The 20463-nt window shown below is 43.1% G+C and overlaps 1 protein-coding gene across 5 annotated transcripts; it reads left to right on the plus strand.

Moving 5' to 3' along the window:
* The first annotated feature begins 1374 nt into the window (after positions 1-1374).
* On the plus strand, positions 1375-19977 carry LOC138615773 (calmodulin-regulated spectrin-associated protein 3-like). Of its 5 annotated transcripts, none has more exons than XM_069689583.1 (19): positions 1375-1750; positions 7415-7692; positions 8166-8306; positions 9065-9151; positions 9408-9443; positions 9986-10033; positions 10989-11127; positions 12195-12334; positions 12875-12968; positions 13097-13148; positions 13645-13706; positions 13822-13852; positions 14027-16541; positions 16639-16751; positions 16905-17191; positions 17291-17390; positions 17578-17693; positions 17795-17913; positions 18087-19977. In XM_069689583.1, the coding sequence occupies exons 1-19, from the start codon at positions 1615-1617 to the stop codon at positions 18426-18428; spliced, it is 4836 nt and encodes a 1611-aa protein (XP_069545684.1). In that variant the 5' UTR covers positions 1375-1614; the 3' UTR covers positions 18429-19977. The 5 variants fall into 5 exon arrangements, with proteins under 5 accessions (XP_069545684.1, XP_069545689.1, XP_069545686.1 ...); XM_069689588.1 differs by having other exon boundaries at positions 14129-16541; XM_069689585.1 differs by lacking the exon at positions 9986-10033.
* Positions 19978-20463: the final 486 nt, after the last annotated feature.

The raw sequence follows: 20463 nt of genomic DNA on the forward strand, positions 1-20463 counted from the left end.
CTTAAACATGTTTGGCTCTCAAAGTCATTGGACATCCGAACATAAACGGTTTTATTTTAATTGAATTGGAGCTGTAGAAGACAACGCACATGTTTTACTAAAAACATGAACAATGACTGTTTTCTTAAGTGCCCGAGTAAGCTACGACAGAGTCACAGTCAACCAGAAGAAACTGTTATTCATTTTTCATATTTTATTTTTTGTTTTTTCCATCACGACATGTGAATTCAATTCAGGTACAAGCTCATATCAGTGAATTTTAAGCAGTACGCACGCTAGAAAAGTTTTAAAAGATTGTATATTAAACTACTCTTGTTTCTAAACGCTCACAAATAAAGGAGTATTACAACAGAAGTTGCAGAGGACTGTCCGACGGCTGATTGCGGCTCCACTAGAGGGCGCTGTTGGTCAATTCTCTAAAACTCAAAGCAGAAAAACAATCTTTTTAACCAGACAATCAAAAGTAACAAAGTAAAAAAAAAAAAAAAATCACCAGTGCAGCTGTTCTCTATTCATTTATATTATCTGTTCAGTTTGGCAATTTTTTTTTTGCACTTTGAAAGTAGATATGCTTCTTATTTAGCTTCAGCTGTTTACATCTTCATGCAATAACTTCAATTAAACATCTCCAGGAACTTTTGATCAGTTTGCATATCAGCTTGGATGAATTGTAGCCCACTTCGCTGTACAGAACTGCTTTTACTGAGATTGTGGCAGATTCCTCTGATAAACTGCTTGTTTCAGGTCCTTCAACAGCATTTCTATTAGATTAAGTTCAGCACTTTGACTTGGCCATTCTAAAACATTCACTTTATTCTTCTTTAACCATCATTTGGTAGGAAGAATTGTGTACTTTGGTCATTGTCTGCCTTCAAACCCACTTTCTGTTGACTGACAGATGTCCTAACATTTTCCTTCAGAATTCACTGGTAGAGTTCAGAGTTCATTGTGTCATTATTTATATTCGTGCATTTAATGATCTGAATACTTCTTCCACCTCTGAGCTTTTCATACTAAAGGGATGAAGGATGGGAAAACTGTGCCCCTGTTTCCGAGCAAAGCCTTACATAATGTCCACTGGCTCAGTTACGGCGTGAAGTTGGTGCCTTGTTCAACAGCACCTCCTTGTGGAAGAAGGGTGCACTGTTACTGGTATTTATATTATCAATCCAAAAGCTTCAGAGTCCTCAGATTTTCTGAAATTTGCGTTTCTGAAAAGTAGGTTCCTGTCACGAGGCCTGTTGGTGCTGCAGCAATAAATATGAAGGATTACAGTGAGATGTTTTCTCAGACATCCTCATTGGCCGACATGTGACGTTTAGGGGGCGTGGAGCCGGGTTGGTGGCACAAGTGAGTCATTTTAGTCTTCATAAAGCCGAATTCTGATCCCGATACGAGGCCTCATATATTCTGTTTTCATCCTCTCTTATTAACTTTTGTTGTCATATCATCTTTTATTTGTCTCAGTCTGTGTCTGCATCACACGGTCCTCCTCCTCCTCCTCCTCCTTCCTTCCTCCTCCTCCTCCTCCTCCTCCATCCCTCCTCCTCACATTTTCCCGGTGCTGCTGCTACTGCTGCTGCCTCCGCGTCCTCCGTGCGGCACAGCGCGGCCATGGTGGACTCTCCCAGCGCGATGAAGAAGACCTTCTCGGTGCCAGAGATCAAGCCGCTGGACCGGTACGACTTCAACCGTGCCAAGATCTGCGCCAGCGTCCGATGGCTGCTGTCGAAATCGTACGGCTCTGCAGGTAGGCTCCGGTCTTCACCCGCTGCTCTTCATCACTCAGGCGCGGCTTGGGTGGGGCGCTTAATAATTTATCCAGCTATATATGGAGCTCCAAGTTAAGACTTGTTCTGCTATTTGGCGTCTGTGGGGAGCCTCCAGCATCCTTCTGCACAGCATCCATCTTTACCCATCAACCGCTGCCCTGATGCTTGTTGTCAACCTGCGCGTCCCCCTGAGTGTGCAGCTTTAATAGCGCATGTAGGTTACCATATTACTGAAAAGGATTTTCAGCCAATTATTTGACTTGAATATGAGGCTTGTCAGAAGGAATCTCCAGAGTGGTGCGTGATGCATGAAGGCAACTGGAGGATGTCATCGCTGCAATGCAACAAAGCCTTTTGTCAGAGCCGGGCTCCATCAGGCCTGTGGAGGGCTTTAATGAACCAGGAGAAATGGATTCACTGCTCATGATGTAGTCAACACAAGTCTGGAACACGTTTTGCAAAAAAAAAAAATAGCCTACTGTATATAGCTTATGAGTGGGGCCGCCTGTAAATGGGTCAGGCCTGCATAATATTTGTGTCAGTGTTACGCACGCATGCAGCGCGTGGCAGCAGTATAGTGAAGGTGAAACAGGAAGACAATGGAGTGGTTTTGGTGGCAGCTGCTCCAAATGCATGGATTTGCTTGAGAACTTATGAATATTAATGTCTGTCAAACGTGCAAAATCATACGTGCACAAATTATAGATGATGTTTTAAGTGGTCCAAGCAGGTTAGTGTAGACAAGGTGGGCTCAGAAACACTTAACACCTGCACAATTTTTTGCAATCCAATTTGATCTAGCTGAGGTAAATAACACCTTCATGCAGGTTATTGTAATGATTCGATTTTCGTGAGAGAAATGTTGAGTCAGCTTTGTGTTCTTTGTATGGGCAGCTTTATGAGGATGACATCATACTGCAAGGTGATCTTGTAGATGCAGCTGCAATCAGTGATTGGTTTCATTTTTGAACAATCTACCTGTCAAGACCATCCAGTCACCATCAATCCAAAATCCAATTTTGATTAAGCTTGAATCTGTGGATGTTTGTCTTGACGATCAAATCGTTTTATCTGTTTCTGCTGTTTTGTCCACCCCCGGCTGCTTGTCAGCTGTACCTGAACGAATGGTCCAGTCAAACATGTGCTGTGTGTGAAGGTTCAGAGCATGCTGACGAGCACAGTGATGTCAGACTGCGCACTAACATTACAATAGTGAAGTTGTGGAGTTACTTTTGATGTAATGATCCAGGATTTGTGCTGTAGTAATGGCTTTAGACAGAATTTCATGTTATATTTGTGTCTGCTCCTCCAGTCAGTGGGACAGGAGGAGAGATGAGCTGCAAGCTCTCAGCAGGGAGGCTTCATTGTTTTCTGTCAACTGGAAAATGCCCACCGGGTGCCTCATAGAATTTTAATGGAAGCCCAGAAGAAAATAGCATTAATAAAGCCACACATGGGACTCATTCACCAACACACTCCTGATGCTGATGAGATTTATTCTGCCTGACATGGCCAAAGGACAGAAAACAGCTTAGTCAGTGACATTTCTTTAGAGTTTCTTCTTATCCTCGCTGAGAATATGTTTCTTCAGGTCACTTATACACAAAAATATTGAAACCTGATGTGGTTATGGAGTCAGTAATACGTGTTCATGTGGTCAAGTATAAAGTCAGCGGCGTGCCCTGGTTATATACCTTTGTTTAGCCTCACTGACTGTTAAGACCTCTCGTACAAGTATGATCTGATATTCTGTAAAATAAACACAAAGCTTAAAAGAGCGTCATATTAATATATCTAATGAATAAAATATAATATGAAGAGAGTAATGGAGGGTCGCTAAATGTATTTGATCAGAAGGATAACTTAAAAACAAACAGCAACACCATAGCACACATCATCAAACCTTAAGCCTGCAATAAATATGTTTAAGTCACTCAGAGATGGTAGAAAACTAGCAAACGTAAGACCAATATTCATCTTCTTTTAGCTCTGTTTTTGGTCTTCACCATCTCCTGAGGGAAACATTTGGCTCTTTAGCTCCTGAATACTCCTTGAGCTTTATTAGCTACCTTTTAAATTGTCCATCTGCCTCATGGTGCCAGGCATGAGGCAGACATTCAGTTTTTACAGGTTTGGCAGAAAACGATGCTAGAACAAAACAATGTGCTAAAAGACACTATGATGTTCCACAGAGCTGAGAGGAACTCTGTCACAGCATTATTTTGGTCATTTGCCAAAATAATGGCCCTACTTATTCAAATCTTTTCTTAACATATAATGTTATTATTACGAATATCAAATGTATTTTCAATGTTTGGAGCACGACAAACGAAATTCAATTGACTTCTGTAGTGAAATGGATGCATATCTCAAAAGCTGGGATGGATAAAACTTGCTGTTCATAATTACCAGAAGAAGTGAGGTAATATTTCCTTTGAAATTTGTAGACCGACACTTTCAGTTATCCAGCAGCGGTCAGCATGATGTTAAACTAAAATTATGACGACTAGTCTTCTAAATTAATTCGGTACTGTTTGTATTTGGACAGAAAATAAATTTTAGTTATTTTTCAAGCAACTTTTCTTTGCTATGTAAGAGAGCAGACTGAATATCTTTGAGTTGCACACTGATGGTTGCACAGAATAAGTAAGACTCCAACTAATAACTAATAAACAAAACAAAACAAGTAGAAAATAATTAATATTTGCATCCCCAAACGTGTTTGTATGTCGTAGGATATTTTAGGGAGATTTGAAACAATGTGCTTTTGTTGCTTTTGTTGATAGCGTGTATTACTTGTGATTTAAGCACCGGATTATATTCATACATCCTTATAATGTACCATCGCTGTACTGTGGAGCTCCACAGGCCTGTTTCTGTTTCCTCCAGATAGAATTAGTGACGTGTTAAGTGGTTTAGGCCGTTCCTACTCTGCAGTCCAGTCTCACTGCCTCTGCTGTGATTGGGACAAATGGCCGCTTTCCATTTCCACCGTTCCCATGGTGACGGCAGTCCCATTTCCTCCCTGCACTGCAGTGTGAAAGGCGAGGGTTCAACCCCAAAGAGTGTGTGTCTCCCACTGCAGAGCAATGTGTGCTAAAAGTGTTGTCAGTGTAATAACACAAATACATTTTCTATTCAGATTCTTTGTCTCTCCTCTCCTCTCCTCTCCTCTCCTCTCCTCTCCTCTCCTCTCCTCTCCCTCTCCTCTCCTCTCCTCTCCTCTCCTCTCCTCTCCTCTCCTCTCCTCTCCTCTCCTCTCCTCTCCTCTCCTCTCCTCTCCTCTCCTCTCCTCTCCTCTCCTCTCCCTCCTCCTCCCCTCCCCTCCCCTCCTCTCCTCTCCTCTCCTCTCCTCTCCTCTCCTCTCCTCTCCTCTCCTCTCCTCTCCTCTCCTCTCCTCTCCCCTCCCCTCCTCTCTCTCCTCCTCTCCTCTCCTCTCCTCTCCTCCTCTCCTCTCCTCTCCTCTCCTCTCCTCTCCTCTCCTCTTTACAGTGAAATGGGACAGAGGAAGCGTTACAGTTACATAAAGAAGCCGTACAACAGTGGTTTACAGTAAGAAAGAAAAGAAGAGTAGTTGTAGCTCTCCCTCTGAGTCTTAGTTGGATGTGTGGACAGATGAAGAAGTAAAGGAGCAGAAAAGAAAGGGTGAAGACTTAAAGGGGAATAAGGGCTGACTGCAGAGTAAATGGAAAAGATGTAGACTCTGATATTTCCTTTAAGAAGTCCACTCCAATCTTCAGGATTATCCCGAGCTGGAATATGGGTCAGCGAGGGAAGTGTGTGTTCTTGTGTCCACAGTGTGTGTGTGTGTGTGTGTGTGTGTGTGTGTGTGTGTGTGTGTGTGTGTGTGTGTGTGTGTGTGTGTGTGTGTGTGTGTGTGTGTGTGTGTGTGTGTGTGTGTGTGTGTGTGTGTGTGTGTGTCTACGAAACGACCCACTCGTAGCGGTCTGAGATTTCTTGACGTGCACACTTGCACACTCTCTTGTCTGGGTATCCCAGCTGAGCAGTTCATGCAGATGATGACATTATTCTCTCCTGCAGGCTCGCTGAAGTCAGAAGCTGTCGCTTTCCGTCACCTACTTTCAATCAGAGCAGAGAAAAACTTTTCCACTTTGATCCAGTTATTTGGTTTTCTTTACTCTCCAGATAATGTAGTGGGGCTGCAGTCTCTTGGCAGCAGCCCGTATGGCACAATTATTCGACAAAGCAATTCTCTGCGTTGAGGCACGTTTCTCAGAGAACAATGCAAAGAAGCTGACTAAGTTGTTCTATCTCTTATTTCTGCAGGAAGGCCAGAATTATCTTTCATCTGCAACAGAAACTGTTTGATGGTCCTCCTGATGTGCAGCTCAGGCCTTTCGTAGATCCTCTCAGTAATTACCTCAGCTTGTAGATAATGACTGAGTGCACTCTTTCAACTTGCACCATCCCATGAAATATTAATCCTGAGCTCTTTTGAATTTATAAACCTGATTGTTTCTTTCACTCTTCACAATAAAAGAGATGCGAAAAGAAGTCTTACCTCTTTACTTCAGTATGATAACTGCTTCCAGGATGCTAACATGCTAATGCTAAACCGACGTAATCTTTGTTCTGATCACTGTCTTGATTCGGTACTAATTAGTACAGCACACAATACACAAAGCAGATCAGATGTTATGAGTTTTGCATGTATTTAGGCAAACTGAAAATGTGAAATGTTAACGGCTCAACACAGTACCAGTAAAATGAAATAAAATCCTGGATTAAATTTAATGGCAGTTTTTTCAATAGTTGTTGAGACATTTCACTTTAAAACCCTCCAACGTCCATATATGAGGGCATAACGTTTTGGGTTTGTGACACCTTATACTTGTTTCTGGTTAACTTAGACCTGACTGGTGAACACTTTTTTGGGGCCATCTAACTGCAGCACAAGCCTAATATACTCATCAGGATGAAAACAAGGGGCGCCAATCGTTGTCCAAGTGTTTTACAGGCAAGATAAAAGTGGAGAGGATACAAAACCTCATTACATTTTATGGTGGAAACTTGTTTATTTATGCCTAATAATGTTTATAGTTGAATATGGAATTCAAATTGGACACCTTTTTAATGAGCTGGGACGCTGCTAAATAGGAAGTAGGGCATGTCATGGAGGTTAGTATAGCAAATTAAATTCAGAAGGATTCCTCTTCCTGGTATCATGAATGTCTAGTTTTCTTCTATCTGAAAATAGAGTAACAAAATGTAAACTTGTTTTGTCCTTCTAAATAATTGAATATTACTTACGCATTGATAAGGCTGTTACACTTAAAATAAGTACAAACCTACTTTTAAAATGTATAAATGTATGATTAGGTTTCTATTTGACCTCAGGAACATCCCTCTTCAAGGTCAATCGTCTGCCAGAGGAGGTCCACATTCCACGGCTCCACTTTTCCATGTCCATATGAGCCTGCTGGAACAAAACGTATATGACTGAAAGATAAAGACATTTTGAAAACACATTGGAATATAGCCTACAAAAATATGGGATGAGACAAAGTCTTTGTTCACCAGTGTAATTATTGAAATATTTCAAATCGGTGGGCCAATTGACAGACCAACATGCCACAAACATGACAAGAAGCTCAGTGACACTGTCGTCGTTCCTTTTTCAGAAAATGTTCCTGTGGAGCTGCGAGAGCCGCTTTACAAGGACCAATATGACCAAGAGCACCTCAAGCCGGCCGTCTCCAAGCTGCTTCTCTCCCCGGAGATCTACTGCCGAGCTCAGGCCCTGCTGGCCCAGGCGCACGGGGTCTCTCTGCCGGCGTCGCAGGGATCACCAGCTGACAACTCTGCCCTGCTGCAGTTCCTCATTAAGAAAGGTTTCACTCCTAAAGTTCAGGATGCAGACGTCACCGAGGACGACCTTAGCAACACGCCAATCAAGGCGGTGCGTGTTTTAAAAAAATTGTTTTATTTAAATGCGAGCTGACCAGTTGTATTTACAGAAGATAAAGGAAAAAGGTGTTGAAGCAAAATCTACCTAAGTTTCCAAAGTAAGATATCAGGTGAAGAAAGGGAAAGGAGGAAAGATGAAAGGAAAGTAGGGAAACAAAAGAAGGAAGTAAATAGAGTGAAGGGGAAAAGAAAAGAAAAATAATAATAATAATAATAATAAGGAAGTAAAGTAGGGAAAAAAATGCAAGGTATGCAATTATTTTTTGAATGTAGTGGTGTTAAAAGCACAATATTACCATCTGTAATGCATTAGAGTAACCAAAATAGGAATACTACTAAATAATGGGTATTAGTGTCTTAAGATTGTCATTTCCAACTTTGCAAAAAAGTTCCATTCTTGGTCACACCGTCTGTCGCTGTGTGCTCAGGTGTTGAATTTATCCTTCTTGTCCCTGATTGGTGCAGAAAGCCCACCTCGCACTCATTGACTCGCTGATGTCGCTGGCTGCCAAAGAGACGGTGGGCCGCGTGAAGATGGCGGCCGAAGCGGAGCAGATGGGTGTCGGGGCTCCGTGGGAGAACACTCTGCTCTTCTGGGTCAACAGGGTGAGACCACGAAACCATGGCAACAGCGCTGATGTCACTCTCAACCAATGGTCCTGTCACAGTTTTTCACAATTTAAACCTCATGTAGATAAGATGATCACACACAGCATGACATCACTAACAGTTTTAGGCATGACTCTGAGCGCCCTGCTGATATTAGACACAGTCACACTGGGCAATAGGTTGGTGCCTCAACAACCAGGAAACCAAACGTTCTTAGAAAACTCATGTTAAAGAAATTAACTTTATGTTATGATGAGAGAAAATACAGTCTGGCATGTCAGATGATACTGTGTTGTTTATTGTAAAGTTTTGTTGTTATTGTTTTGTCCAAAGTGTTGATTGAGGTGTGCTATTAAAAAAACTATACTGGAAGCACTACTGGGCTCTATCAATAATGAAACAATATTATTTGTTAATATTGTATTCATATGTTTTAATTTCATTATGTTTTAATTATTTATTTAATTGTTTTGTTCTCCTTTTTTCAGCCTTAGTTGTTTATGATTTTTTTTTTCATCATCATTTTTTTATGTGTAAGTGTTTGACTGTGAGGATGATAGTGTGTGCAGTTGATTTGTTTTCCTGTTTTTATGTCATGTGGATAAAGGATTAATTCATGATTTGATTTGATTTATTTTTTCATGTTAATAAAGCACTGTCATTTTTTTTGCTATTGTGGATAACAATTTCCTGAAACAAAAACAAAAACAGTTCTGTTCTAAAAAAAACATTGAAATTCTTTAATCCTCTTGCAGTTGAACCAGACGTTGAGAGAAAGCACAGAAGAAGAAGAACCCCCAAAGTCTCAGACGTGTACAGACCTGCAGCCTATTCAAGAAACGGTAAAGGCACCTCCAACACACACACACGCACACGCACACACACACACACACACACACACACACACACACACACACACACACACACACACACACACACACACACACACACACACACACACACACACACACACACACACACACTCATAAACTCACATGCATGATCATTTCTGTGACGCCGAGGCTTCTAACATCGTCCCTGCTCTGCCTCTCTGTTCTCTCCCCTGGTGTGTCTCTGTCATTCCTCGCTCTCTGGCAGTGTCAGTCCACCCGTTGGTACTGGAAACTAGTCCCCGTAAGTGTACTCTTCTCTTGTCTGCTTTTCTCTCTGTCCGTCCATCTGCTATGGCTGACTTTACTGTGCCTGCTGGAAATGTCACACACACGTCTAATCTGTCCCCTCATGAAAAGTGCCTTTGTGTAGGATGGTTATATTGAATACAGAGTATCTGCTGACCTTATAAACTGACCGTTAGATGGCTGATATGTCCTGTAACTGCTGATTAATGTCAACTGATGATGTTTTGGACACTTTGGGTGTTTCTGACTTTGCTACATTCATCTCAAAATAAATATCAGAGCGGAGGGGGGAGGAGGAGATGCTGGAGAGGAAGGAGGGAGGTGAACTGACTTCCTCCCTGATTATTAAAAAATCTTTCTGCCCCCTTTGTTTGTCCCCTTCCTCTCCTCCTCCTCCTCCTCCTCCTCCTCCCCCCCCTCCCCCGCTCCTCTCTGCTGGAGCAGTGCCGTGTGACTTTGTGGGTGTGGCGGTTCCCATGATGACCGACCCCCTTGTCATTTATGCTTGTTTCCCTCTCTCTGCCATCCCCCATCCAGCATGCTATCGCTTTTTGTTTGAAGGAGTCGGGGAATAAGCCACCAGTGGTAATGTATAACACCTCTTCTCTCACCCTCATCCTCCATGTCTCCCGTAGCAACGCACTCGACCGACCGACAGACTGACCAATCGCCACACCTCACCCGCACTGTCGACCAATGACTGACTGACTGCAAACTAACCCCCTCTCCAGCCCCGAGGCTGGAAGGATCAATAAACCCCATTACGGTTTAACACTGTTTATCCACATTCATTATGTTTTTATGTTACAAAGCCATGTTATAGGAGGCATAATAAGACTGCATGTTACTCTTTGACACTCAGCATCTTTGCCCTCTTCCAACAAGGTGGTGTAACAGCACAAGTTACAGTTGATGCACCTGCAGATGTGCAGCATTTGTATTATTTTTGCGTGTGTTTGATCTCATGGGCGTTAAAGAGCGATGCAGTCTATTAGTTGATTTGATTATGTAGTTTGTACCTGATCAGAAGTCAGGGCGTACATTGTCATCTGTTTCTGCTGCATGGACACCGGAGGACAAACATCCTCATTTTCACTCATGTTTTGTCTTCATTATATATTCTTTTTGTTGTTGTTTGTAATGTCTTTTTTTAAACCTTTGCACTGAAGCCTCTGGTTGGTGTGTGTGTGTAAATATGAATTAATTGAGGCATCATTGGTCTTGTGCTTCCTTTCTGTGTGTTTTCTTCTCTTTTCCTGGAGTTTGGCTGGCTGCGCAGTTTGAATCAGTGCTTTTATTTTTTGCCTGATGAAAAGACAATCCTGGCTGGTTTTATACAAGTATTTCCTTTAAGCTCTCTTAACCATAACTTGTATTTTACATGACCCTTTAATCTATTTTCATATCTGTTTTTTTCCTGTCTGCCTTTCTCTTATGATCTCTCCTCTCCTCCCCTTTTTCTCTCTCACTTGCTCAAACTCTTCTACTTTGTACCCTCTTATCTGACCATCCTCCTTCTTCCCTCTCTCTTCCCCTCCAGATCCGCTATAGGAAGGACAAAGTACAGTCTAAGCTGACTCCTACTTTCCCTCTGGTTTCTGCGGTCAAAGATCTGTCTAATGGCTGCGCAGTAGCTGCTGTGCTGCACTATTACTGCCCCAGCCTGCTGCCTCTAGAGGGTACACACATGAACTCAAACACACACGCCTAAATGTACAGACTGGATGATGAAATATTTATATTTGGCTGATGTAAGAATTTTTTTATTATTTTTTTTTTATACACTTTATTAATCCCCGAGGGGAAATTTCTTCACTACAGCAGGGGGGCTCTCAGGGGGGAGATGCTGCAGCAGGCTGCCACTAGCGCGGCGCCAGGTAACCTGACCTGAGGTGCATGTTTTTGGATGCATTCAAACACTCAACAGCTGGAATAATGAGCCCATCATTTAAAAAAAAATATATATAGATGGTAACTTGAATAAATGCATTCCCTGATCACTAAAATGTGTAGAATTATTTTTACATTAGATTTTAGAATTGACACCAGCATGCCTTGCAGCGGCGGCACAGTGGTTAGTCTTGTCGCCTCACAGCGAAACGGTTCCGGGGTCCATTCCCGGCCTGGGCCTTTCTGTGCAGAGTCTGCATGTTCCCCCTGTGCCTGCGTGGGTTCTCTCCGGGTACTCTGGCGTCCTCCCACTGTCCAAAACCATGCACCTCAGATTAATTGGTGATTCTACAAAAAATTGCCTTCAGGTGTGAATGTGAGGTTGAATGGTCTTTGTTTCCGTCTGTCTCTATGTGTTGGCCCTGTGATAGACTGGCGACCGTGCCTTCGCCCAAAGTGAGCTGGGATAGGCTGCGGCCCCCCCGTGACCCTGTTTAGGATAAAGCGGGTACAGATAATGGATGGATGGATGCCTTGCAGCCATTTATATTCTGCTGTTGGAATTTAAAGAATTGTGCACATGTAAAACATGTATTTTTTGAACATTTTCATGGTGTAATGTGTGAATATATATTCCAGTGTGAAAGCTCTTCCAGATATTTCCTTCATTTAATCTTTTTTTTTTGCCATATGTGGTAAGTATGTGTCATACATGTGATCGCATGTGGAAAACATGGGAAACTAATGTGTTTTTTTTAAGGAGTATTTAATAACTTCTTGCTGACAGGCCTGTACGTCTGCACGTAGACATTATATACTGAATATTAATATGTTTTCTTTTATCTGCATCTTCCAGATGTGTGCCTGAAGGACACCATGTCAGTGGCGGACAGTTTGTACAACCTGCAGATGATCAAAGATTTTTGTGAGAGCAGCTTACAGAGCTGCTGCCCCCTGGCTGTGGAGGACCTGCTCTACGCACCATCGACTCTGCATGTAAGCACTCTGATCTTTGACGTTACACTGTGGTTAGCTAATACAGAAACTTTCATGCAACTGAGAAGTATAGATGGAAAAAAAAGTTATGTTCACACATGTTTAACAAAGAATTTCCACAGTAACACATTTAATTCCATCTGGAGGAAAATATTTCTGTTGGCTGAAAAGTTAAACCTTCTGTGACGTCTGACTACACCCATCATTACTGTTTTGTTTGGCCTTTTCATCGTTCTGTCATTTTTCTGCAACCCACTGTTATGTACGATTGTGCACTATGATGGGTGTGTCCAGAGAATAGTGTAACCACAAGTTGGCAGCGCAAGTGCAGTACAGTGGTCCCTCTTAAAAGTATTGATCATTCACTTTCCCTGCAGTACACTTTGAGATGGTGCCGTCCTGACACATTTTTATTCAAATTGACAGTCTATGATTTTGCTTTCCTTCTAAACCAAAGTCATCAAAGTTAATTGTGCCTCCATAATCTGTGAATATGTTGTCACCTCCATCTGTGTTAACCTAACAAGGCCTTTTCCTCAGCTGAACATCATGAGCTTCATAGCAGAGCTGCTGGAGTGGTTTGAGGTTAAGAAGCCTGATTTTGTCCAGCCCATACAACTCATTGATCTCTCAGGTTTGTGTCTTCATCACGTTCATAAGAACATTTCTTTGTCATTGTTATACTGAGTTTGAGCATGTTTTATGCCGGATTTTTAGATTTATCAATAGAACCTGAAATTAATGTGTTTCTGTGTCTTTCAGATGTTTCAGGATTACTAGACTGTACAAATCCAGTCACTGGGAACAGCAACAGGTACCAGCATCCTATTTATACTTCTATCTGCCCTCAAAACTGCTTTAATTCTTCACAGCTTAGATTTAACACGGTGCTGGAAACATTCCTCAGAGACTTTGGTCCATGTTGACATGATGGCATCACACAGTTGCTGCACCTTTCTTCCCCATTGAAAATTGGTTTGAAGATCCTCTTTAGCATGCCTACATGCTTAGATAGAGTGAGTTTCTGCCACATGATTGGCTGATTAGATATTTATTTTAACAAGTAGTTGAACAGGTGTTACTAATGAAGTGAACAGTCAATGTATTTTGGCAAAACCTGATAAAACTCTAAGTAAACATGACAAATATTTTCAATTAAGACCTGCTTAAGACAAGGAGATTATTCTAGAGAAAAATCTATAAAAACCTTCGCCAAAAGTTTCAGGCCTGAAATCAAACTGCAACACAGATACAATATAGTGAAGCACTTCATATTTGTTGTATTCTAAAACCATATTGTCTTTTTTCAGTGGTTCTCCCTCCTTCATCTTCAAACAACCCTTTGTTCCCATCTCCTCCCCATTGTCACCAGGTAAGAACTATTGCAGATATCAAATGTATTTATTCTATCCATCAATATTATGCATTTGAATGCACTTAACCATTAGACTTTTCATAAACTTATTTATCTTTAATCTTTTTTGCAGAAAATAAAGGTTGGACAAAGAAACAAATCAGGTAGATACACCTCTAAACTTGATGTGGTTTCACTGGTAAATGTTGTGTTGCCTTCATGTTTTATCTTAATTTTTCAATCTTCTTACTTTTGCTTCTGTGGTCTCTGCTTTTCCATACTTTTTGACACAACCCATCCATCTGTCCATCTATCCGTTGTCACCCACCTCTCTGCAGTCGTCCTCTGTCAGCAGTGACTTTCAGCATCCCATTTGGGCTGGACAGTGATGTTGACATTGTCATGGGAAACCCAATCGATTCTGTCTTTCGCTCTGTCAGCACTGACGGCACTGACAGCCTCACCGCCGGCATCCCTGCAATGAACTCACCGGTGACATCAGCAGGGTTGACTCGTGTCCCATACAGCCCTCCAGAGGACCTCAGCCACCTGGTCAGTGCCTCAGCCCCATCGCAGCGGTCTTCATGGGGGCCCTATGCTCACACAACACCCATGGGAGAGCTGCCGACCATTGAGGAGGCGCTACAGGCGGTTCATATGCCTGATAGCAAAGACCGGAAGAAGGGACGGACACTTGAGAAAACTGGTAGAGGAGTGCTGGCAGGCAGACCGGAGCCCAGGTTACGTCCTGAAGGAGCTCCTGCAGGTTTCTTTCTGCACTGCCAAGAAGAGGATAATCCCCAGCTCAGTAGCTCTGCTCCCTGTCGCTCTGGGATCCTCTACCGGCCAGCGGGAGGAGTAGTGGGGGATACTGAAAGGCAAGAAAGTGGAGAGAAGAGGGAGAGATCGGGACGCAGCTCAGATATGTCACGTGACGACGACTCTGTTCTACGAGATGGCAGCGTTGACTCCTCTGAAGCATCGGATGATACGCCTAGAAACGCCCCTGGTAATATTCGACCCGGCAATGGTCAGCAGGGAACCCACAGCACAAACAACAGTCCACGCATGACAAGCTTTGCTGAGCGACGAGACAACCGAAGAAGGCAACCTGCTACTCCTGGGGAAGAGTCAAGTTCTGCTCCAACCCCAACAACCCCAGGAACTCCACACACACCCTCCACCCCTTCAGGAGCACCTGGTCGCCAGGACAGCCCCGGTCCCCGAGGCCCTGAACCAGGCTCTGAGGCCTGGGAGCTGGGGGCTCGTCTTGAGGAAAAACGCAAAAGCATTGAAGCCCAAAAAAGACGTATCGAAGCCATTTTTGCAAGGCACAGACAGAGGCTGGGAAAAACTGCTTTCCTTCAACTGAAAAGAGAGCAAGGAGAGGGAGGCACGGAGGGAGCAGAGGAGGATAATCTCACCCTGGAGGAGCGTCTCACTTGCATGGAGGAACAACTGAAACAGGAGGAGGAGAAAGAAAAGAAAGAGAAAGATGGTGAGAAGGACAAAGAGAAGCCATCTGTTTCTAATCTTCCTCGGTTAGAGAAGCAGGTCACATTCTCTATTGAAAGTAAGAAAGGGGCAGAAAAAGAAAAAGGAGCGGAGAAAGAAAAAGGAGCAGAGAAAGAAAAAGGAGCAGAGAAAGAAAAAGGAGCAGAGAAAGCAGGTGAAGCTGTCATAGTGGAGTGCAATGAGGTGGTGCAGAAACTGAGTGAAGCACTGCAGTCACTACAGAAGGACATGCAGAAACTTACTGAACAGCAACAGCAGCTCATGGGCAACCAAAGACCTAAAAATACACCCAGAACCACTCCAAAATCAACAACTACAAGTAATACCAAAATGCCAGTCAAAACCCCTCCTCACACCCCGACAAAGACTTCTACCAGGAGCACCAGTAAAGCTTGGGTGATTCCTGCTGTTTCCAGTCCTCCTTCTGTTTCTTCCCCATCACGACGTTCTCACGTTCTTTCCTCGTCCACTTCCCCAAAAACCGTTGTCTCCTCCTCCTGCCCAGCTCCTCGCACTAAGATTCAATCTTCCTCCACTCCCCGCAGCCCCAAACACCACCCACGTTCTCAACATCAGCCGCACCCACGACCCTCTGAACTCAAGTTTCCTCCGCTCAATCGGGCCTTGACACCAACCCACAATGTGGACACACTCCCCCACCTGCGACGAGTGTCCCCCAGCAAGTGTCAGGTACAGACCTCGTCTTCCTTCCGCATCGGTGGGCCCCGGACTCCTCAGGAGCCTCCTCAGCCCACCCAACAGCCACATCCCGATGAGAACACCTCAGACACAGGCTCGAGCGAGACACCCACCCAGTTCAGCCTGGAGTTGGAGCAGGAGGATGGGGAGGCTGTTGGAGGGCTGCCGGTCTTGCCACAGCCCAAACAAGATCGCCAGGGGGCTGCTTGTGGCAGCAGCTCTGGTGCTCCTTCTGAGTGCTCATTTGAGAGCGAGACTTTGTCCCTGTCTGCTGCGTACAGCGCAGTAGGTGATGGAGGAAGAGCCGCAGGTGCAGGGAAACGCTTCAGCCTGATAGGGGTGTCATTATCATCTCATGGAGGGCCTGAGGGAGGCAGTGATGAACCAACCGATGAGGGGCATGAGTTTTCCTCTGATTCTATGAGCGACCACACAGAATCTGCAATCGAAGCAGCAAGGGGACTCGATGCAGAACCTTTAGATCCCATTGAGCAACTGAATATGGCCACAGAAGCCAGGGATTTGCCAAAACAACCAACCGAATGCAATGAAGAGCACACGAGACAGACTGAGACTTTGGAAGCAAGTGGAGAGCTGAATGAACAGGAAACCAGAGGAGGAATTGGGTTCTTCTTTAAGGTGAGTGCTTGCAAAAGAGAATTAAGAGATAGTTTAGCATGCACATGAAGTCTGTCTTAACAGCTGAGTGAATGCCAATGTGCTTGTGTGGTTGTAGGAGGAGGTACATAGTGAAGGGGAGATGGCCCAGCGTAGAGCTTTGCTGTTGGAAAGACAGCAGAAGAGAACTGAGGAGATAAAGAAGAGGAGACAATGGCATGAGCAAGAAAGGTAACACACAGACACACACATTTACAAAAGCACCTGCACAAAGTGGAGTTTGCACAGTTCTTTTCATCCAAACTTTGCAGTTCTCGAATTTGTCAAAGTCCAACTGAGCTGCATAAATGTAAAAGTAACCTAATTTCTCTGGCTTGGTTTCAGGTCAGTACTGTCAGAGAAAAGAGTGGCATCTCCGGCCAATACACCTCCTGCAGGCACAACCTCACCTTCCCCCACACCTCCAGCCACTCCAGTTCGCCGTGGAGGTTTCACACGAGAGGAGTACGCACGCCGGCATCAACTCAGAATCATGGATGACCTTGACAAAGTGCTTAAGCAGAAAACCACCAATCAAGGACGATCTTCTACTAAGAAAAGCCGCTCCCGGCCTCGCAGCATGACCAGGGAGGAAACACAGTTGTCTCTAAGTCCAGCCAAGGGAACAACTGGTAAAGTCAAAAGAGAAAAAAGTAGTCAACTAATCAAGGGTGTTTGTAGATGACTTCAATGACTTAACTGTTTGAATGTCTTAACATTTGTTTCCCCAGGCTCTAAGTTGACCAAAGTCTACTCTCACTCCTCACTCAACCTGGCAGCCACAGATGACCCAGGAAACAAAGGCACTGACCCTACAAAGAAACCCCACAGGTATGTCTCTTTAATACCATTACTAGATGGTCGTTGGTGGTATTGCAAGCCTCAAGCTGTGGTGCTCAGCTTGCAGTGTCAAAATTACTGCAATAGAATATGCCACTCACTACTCACTGTTTTGCAGTCTGCTGTGATTTATAACAATGTGAGGGACTAATTTATCCGCTGTTTGACCTCTCTCCAGTAACCGTCCTGATTCACCCTTAAGATGCGTGACACCAAGCAGACTGGCCAATCAAAACGGAGATAAGGACTGGGAGACTGGTTCCAATGGAACTTCAACTGCACCAGAATATACAGGTATAACACTAAACAGAGCTTCTTCAGTCCTTGTATGTGATGTACAAGTCATTACAATTATAGGTTTGCAAAAACAAGTGTGCCTGTGTTTGTATTTTCAGGTCCAAAACTCTTCAAAGAACCGAGCTTCAAGTCCAACAAATACATAATTCACAACGCTCTCTCTCGCTGCTGCCTCGCTGGGAAGGTTAATGAAACGCAAAAAAGCAAGATAATTGATGTAAAGGAATCATTTTACTTTACTATTAACCACAAGTATTATTAATTGAGACATTTATCATTCATGGCTTGTTTTTAATCTTGTTCTTTGTGTAATTGTAGACACCACACTTGGTCATCTAATATGATTTGTTGTTGATTTTCTTTCCCTCACTTTCCCTGTTCCAATCTCAGGAGATGGAGAAGAGTCCTGCCAACCACTTCCTCATCCTCTTCCGGGATTCCAGCTGTCAGTTCAGAGGCGTTTACACCATGAACCCCGACTCCCAGGAGATGATACGATTGGCTGGCGTGGGCCCACGGACAGTTAGCTCAACCCAGGTGGAGTCCATCTACAAATACAGCTCAGACAGGAAGCAGTTTAGTGCCATCCCCTCTAAAACAATGGGCATGAGCGTGGACGCCTTCACCATCCCCAGCCATCTTTGGCAAGGAGGAGGAGGAGGAGGAGGAGGAGCAGGTGGAGGAGGAAGCAGGAGAGCGAGCATTACTAAAAAGGCGATAATTTCCAAGTGAGGACCAGAACACATAATGACACATCATTAAATAAACACGATAAATACACTGTAATTACAGTGAAACCTGAAGTCAAACACAAAATAACAGATATTTATCTGCACACAGATGGGCCTATAGACAAGTGTGTGCATAAATACTACACCTTACCCCGCTTGCCCTCAGATTTCACAAGAAATACAAAATATTAAACAATTATTTGTACTCCCCTTTATGTGTATAAAAATGTCAACCGCACAACTTTCAGAGAACAGAGACACTCATACAGAGGAAGGTTTTGTAAAATGTTAATTGCACAAGGAAGAGTTACTTTTAAAAAGTCTCATTACGTATGCTTTCATTATTTGAATGAAACTCAAACTTTTTTTCTTGAGTTGTTTATTGAAAAACACTGACATTCATGAAACACAACAATTACAGTCTCTCCGGTTCTATGGGCTGAAGTCCTCAAGGAAAATATCAGTTTTATACATAAAGCCAAACAACAGGGAAAAATGCCTTCGTGTCAGAGTGACTGACAGGACTTTTATTTTGTACAAAGTTAATTCTACAAACAACTGTTAGTAGGTGGATCGAAGCACATTTGTTTTGCAAAATGAAAGCCAGCCATAACCATGTGATGCAGAGAACCCAGGTGATCTCAGTTTTAAAGGACATCTATAAATGTGTCAGTGGTTTTCAGAAACGGTTACCACAGCATGAATGGTTACTTACTGTATAAGGAATAAGCTTAATTCAGAATAATATCACAGTGAAAAGTTGTGGTTTGATGAAACTATGTTGATGGTATATGAGCGTTAGAGGCCAATTAACACAACTTTTGTACACTGAACTAATAGGATACTGAGGATGACGTGTCATGTGAAGCATACGTTTAGAAGTACGTACATGGGTTGTCATGCTCTTGGGTAGGGATGGAGGTCCAAGCTCCGCTGCCGTTGAATCCCCAAATGAATCGTTCATTCACAAGTCTTCTTTCATCTCTTTATGACTCTACAGGCATTCGTGAAGAAAAAAAAAAGTGCTAACTCAGGGAAATGGTTGTTCATAAGACTACATGAATAAACATGGTGGAGAGCAAAAAAAATACTGTGAAATGCAGTATTTGCAGGAGGGAACCCCTGAATAAATATTCATCTACCATCCATACCATGTTGTAGGTCAAATGTGATATTTTTCATAACCTGAGAAGCACCTCTGCTCTGCCCATACCATTTACTGTGACCCGCCAGAGTCTGTGACCATGTTATAATCCATTACATATAGTCAATATTATTTCCACTGAATTGTTTTATCTTAGTTTCTACACACTCTGCAGGTGTAGAAACTAAAGTAAACACTTACTCCTGTGTTTCCTGTTGCAGCAAAAGGAAAAATTAGTCAAAGATTCATTAGGGGATTCAGAAGAATTTGGTACGTGAAGTTCAGATTTGGTAAAATGCTGTTGAAGCCCATCCCTACTCTGGGCAGAGTGCATATTAAACTGGTGTGTTTCAAACCAGTATACCTGTATTAAAGAACAAACTGGATTAAACACCACTGAACCAGCTGTTTCTCTGTCGTTTTTGTTTTATCTCACACTTTTTAACCTCGACATATTGTTCAGGTCTTCCTCATTTCCTGTTTCTCCCCATTTACTAACAGTGAGAAATTTAATTTAGTTTTATTTATGTCGACCCCAAATCACAACCTAAATCAGCTCAGAGCACTTTGCATAGTAGGAGCTAAACCTTGCAATGAAATCACATCATGTTGAGAACACTACATGTTTTAAATGACTGTCCTCGGGAAGAAAACAGCCTTCTAAATGGCTGCTCCATGACACCGAGAGGCCCTAAATAATTTAAATAATAAACACAGAACTTTAATATGTATTCATTTTCTGGCCTCTTGGGGGCACCCCAACAAACTGAAAACTTAACACCGAAACTGGATGGGAAATTGAGAAACATAACTATCGACAAAGTCATTTCACATTTCATTTCATTGAATTCTCAAATCTTAATCTTAATGGTAAAACATTCAAAGACCTGTG

Source organism: Brachyistius frenatus, unplaced genomic scaffold (assembly GCF_029030835.1).
Source record: "Brachyistius frenatus isolate BFR_SWC_R1_liver_20210118 unplaced genomic scaffold, ASM2903083v1 Contig_7, whole genome shotgun sequence".
NCBI lineage: Eukaryota > Metazoa > Chordata > Actinopteri > Embiotocidae > Brachyistius > Brachyistius frenatus.

Coding starts and splice junctions, on each gene's coding strand:
- LOC138615773 (XM_069689583.1), top strand. CDS start 1,615: ATGGTGGACTCTCCCAGCGCGATGAAGAAGACCTTCTCGGTGCCAGAG. Junction 9,152..9,407: donor TGCAGCCTATTCAAGAAACG/GTAAAGGCACCT, acceptor GCTCTCTGGCAG/TGTCAGTCCACCCGTTGGTA. Junction 12,335..12,874: donor ACGCACCATCGACTCTGCAT/GTAAGCACTCTG, acceptor CCTTTTCCTCAG/CTGAACATCATGAGCTTCAT.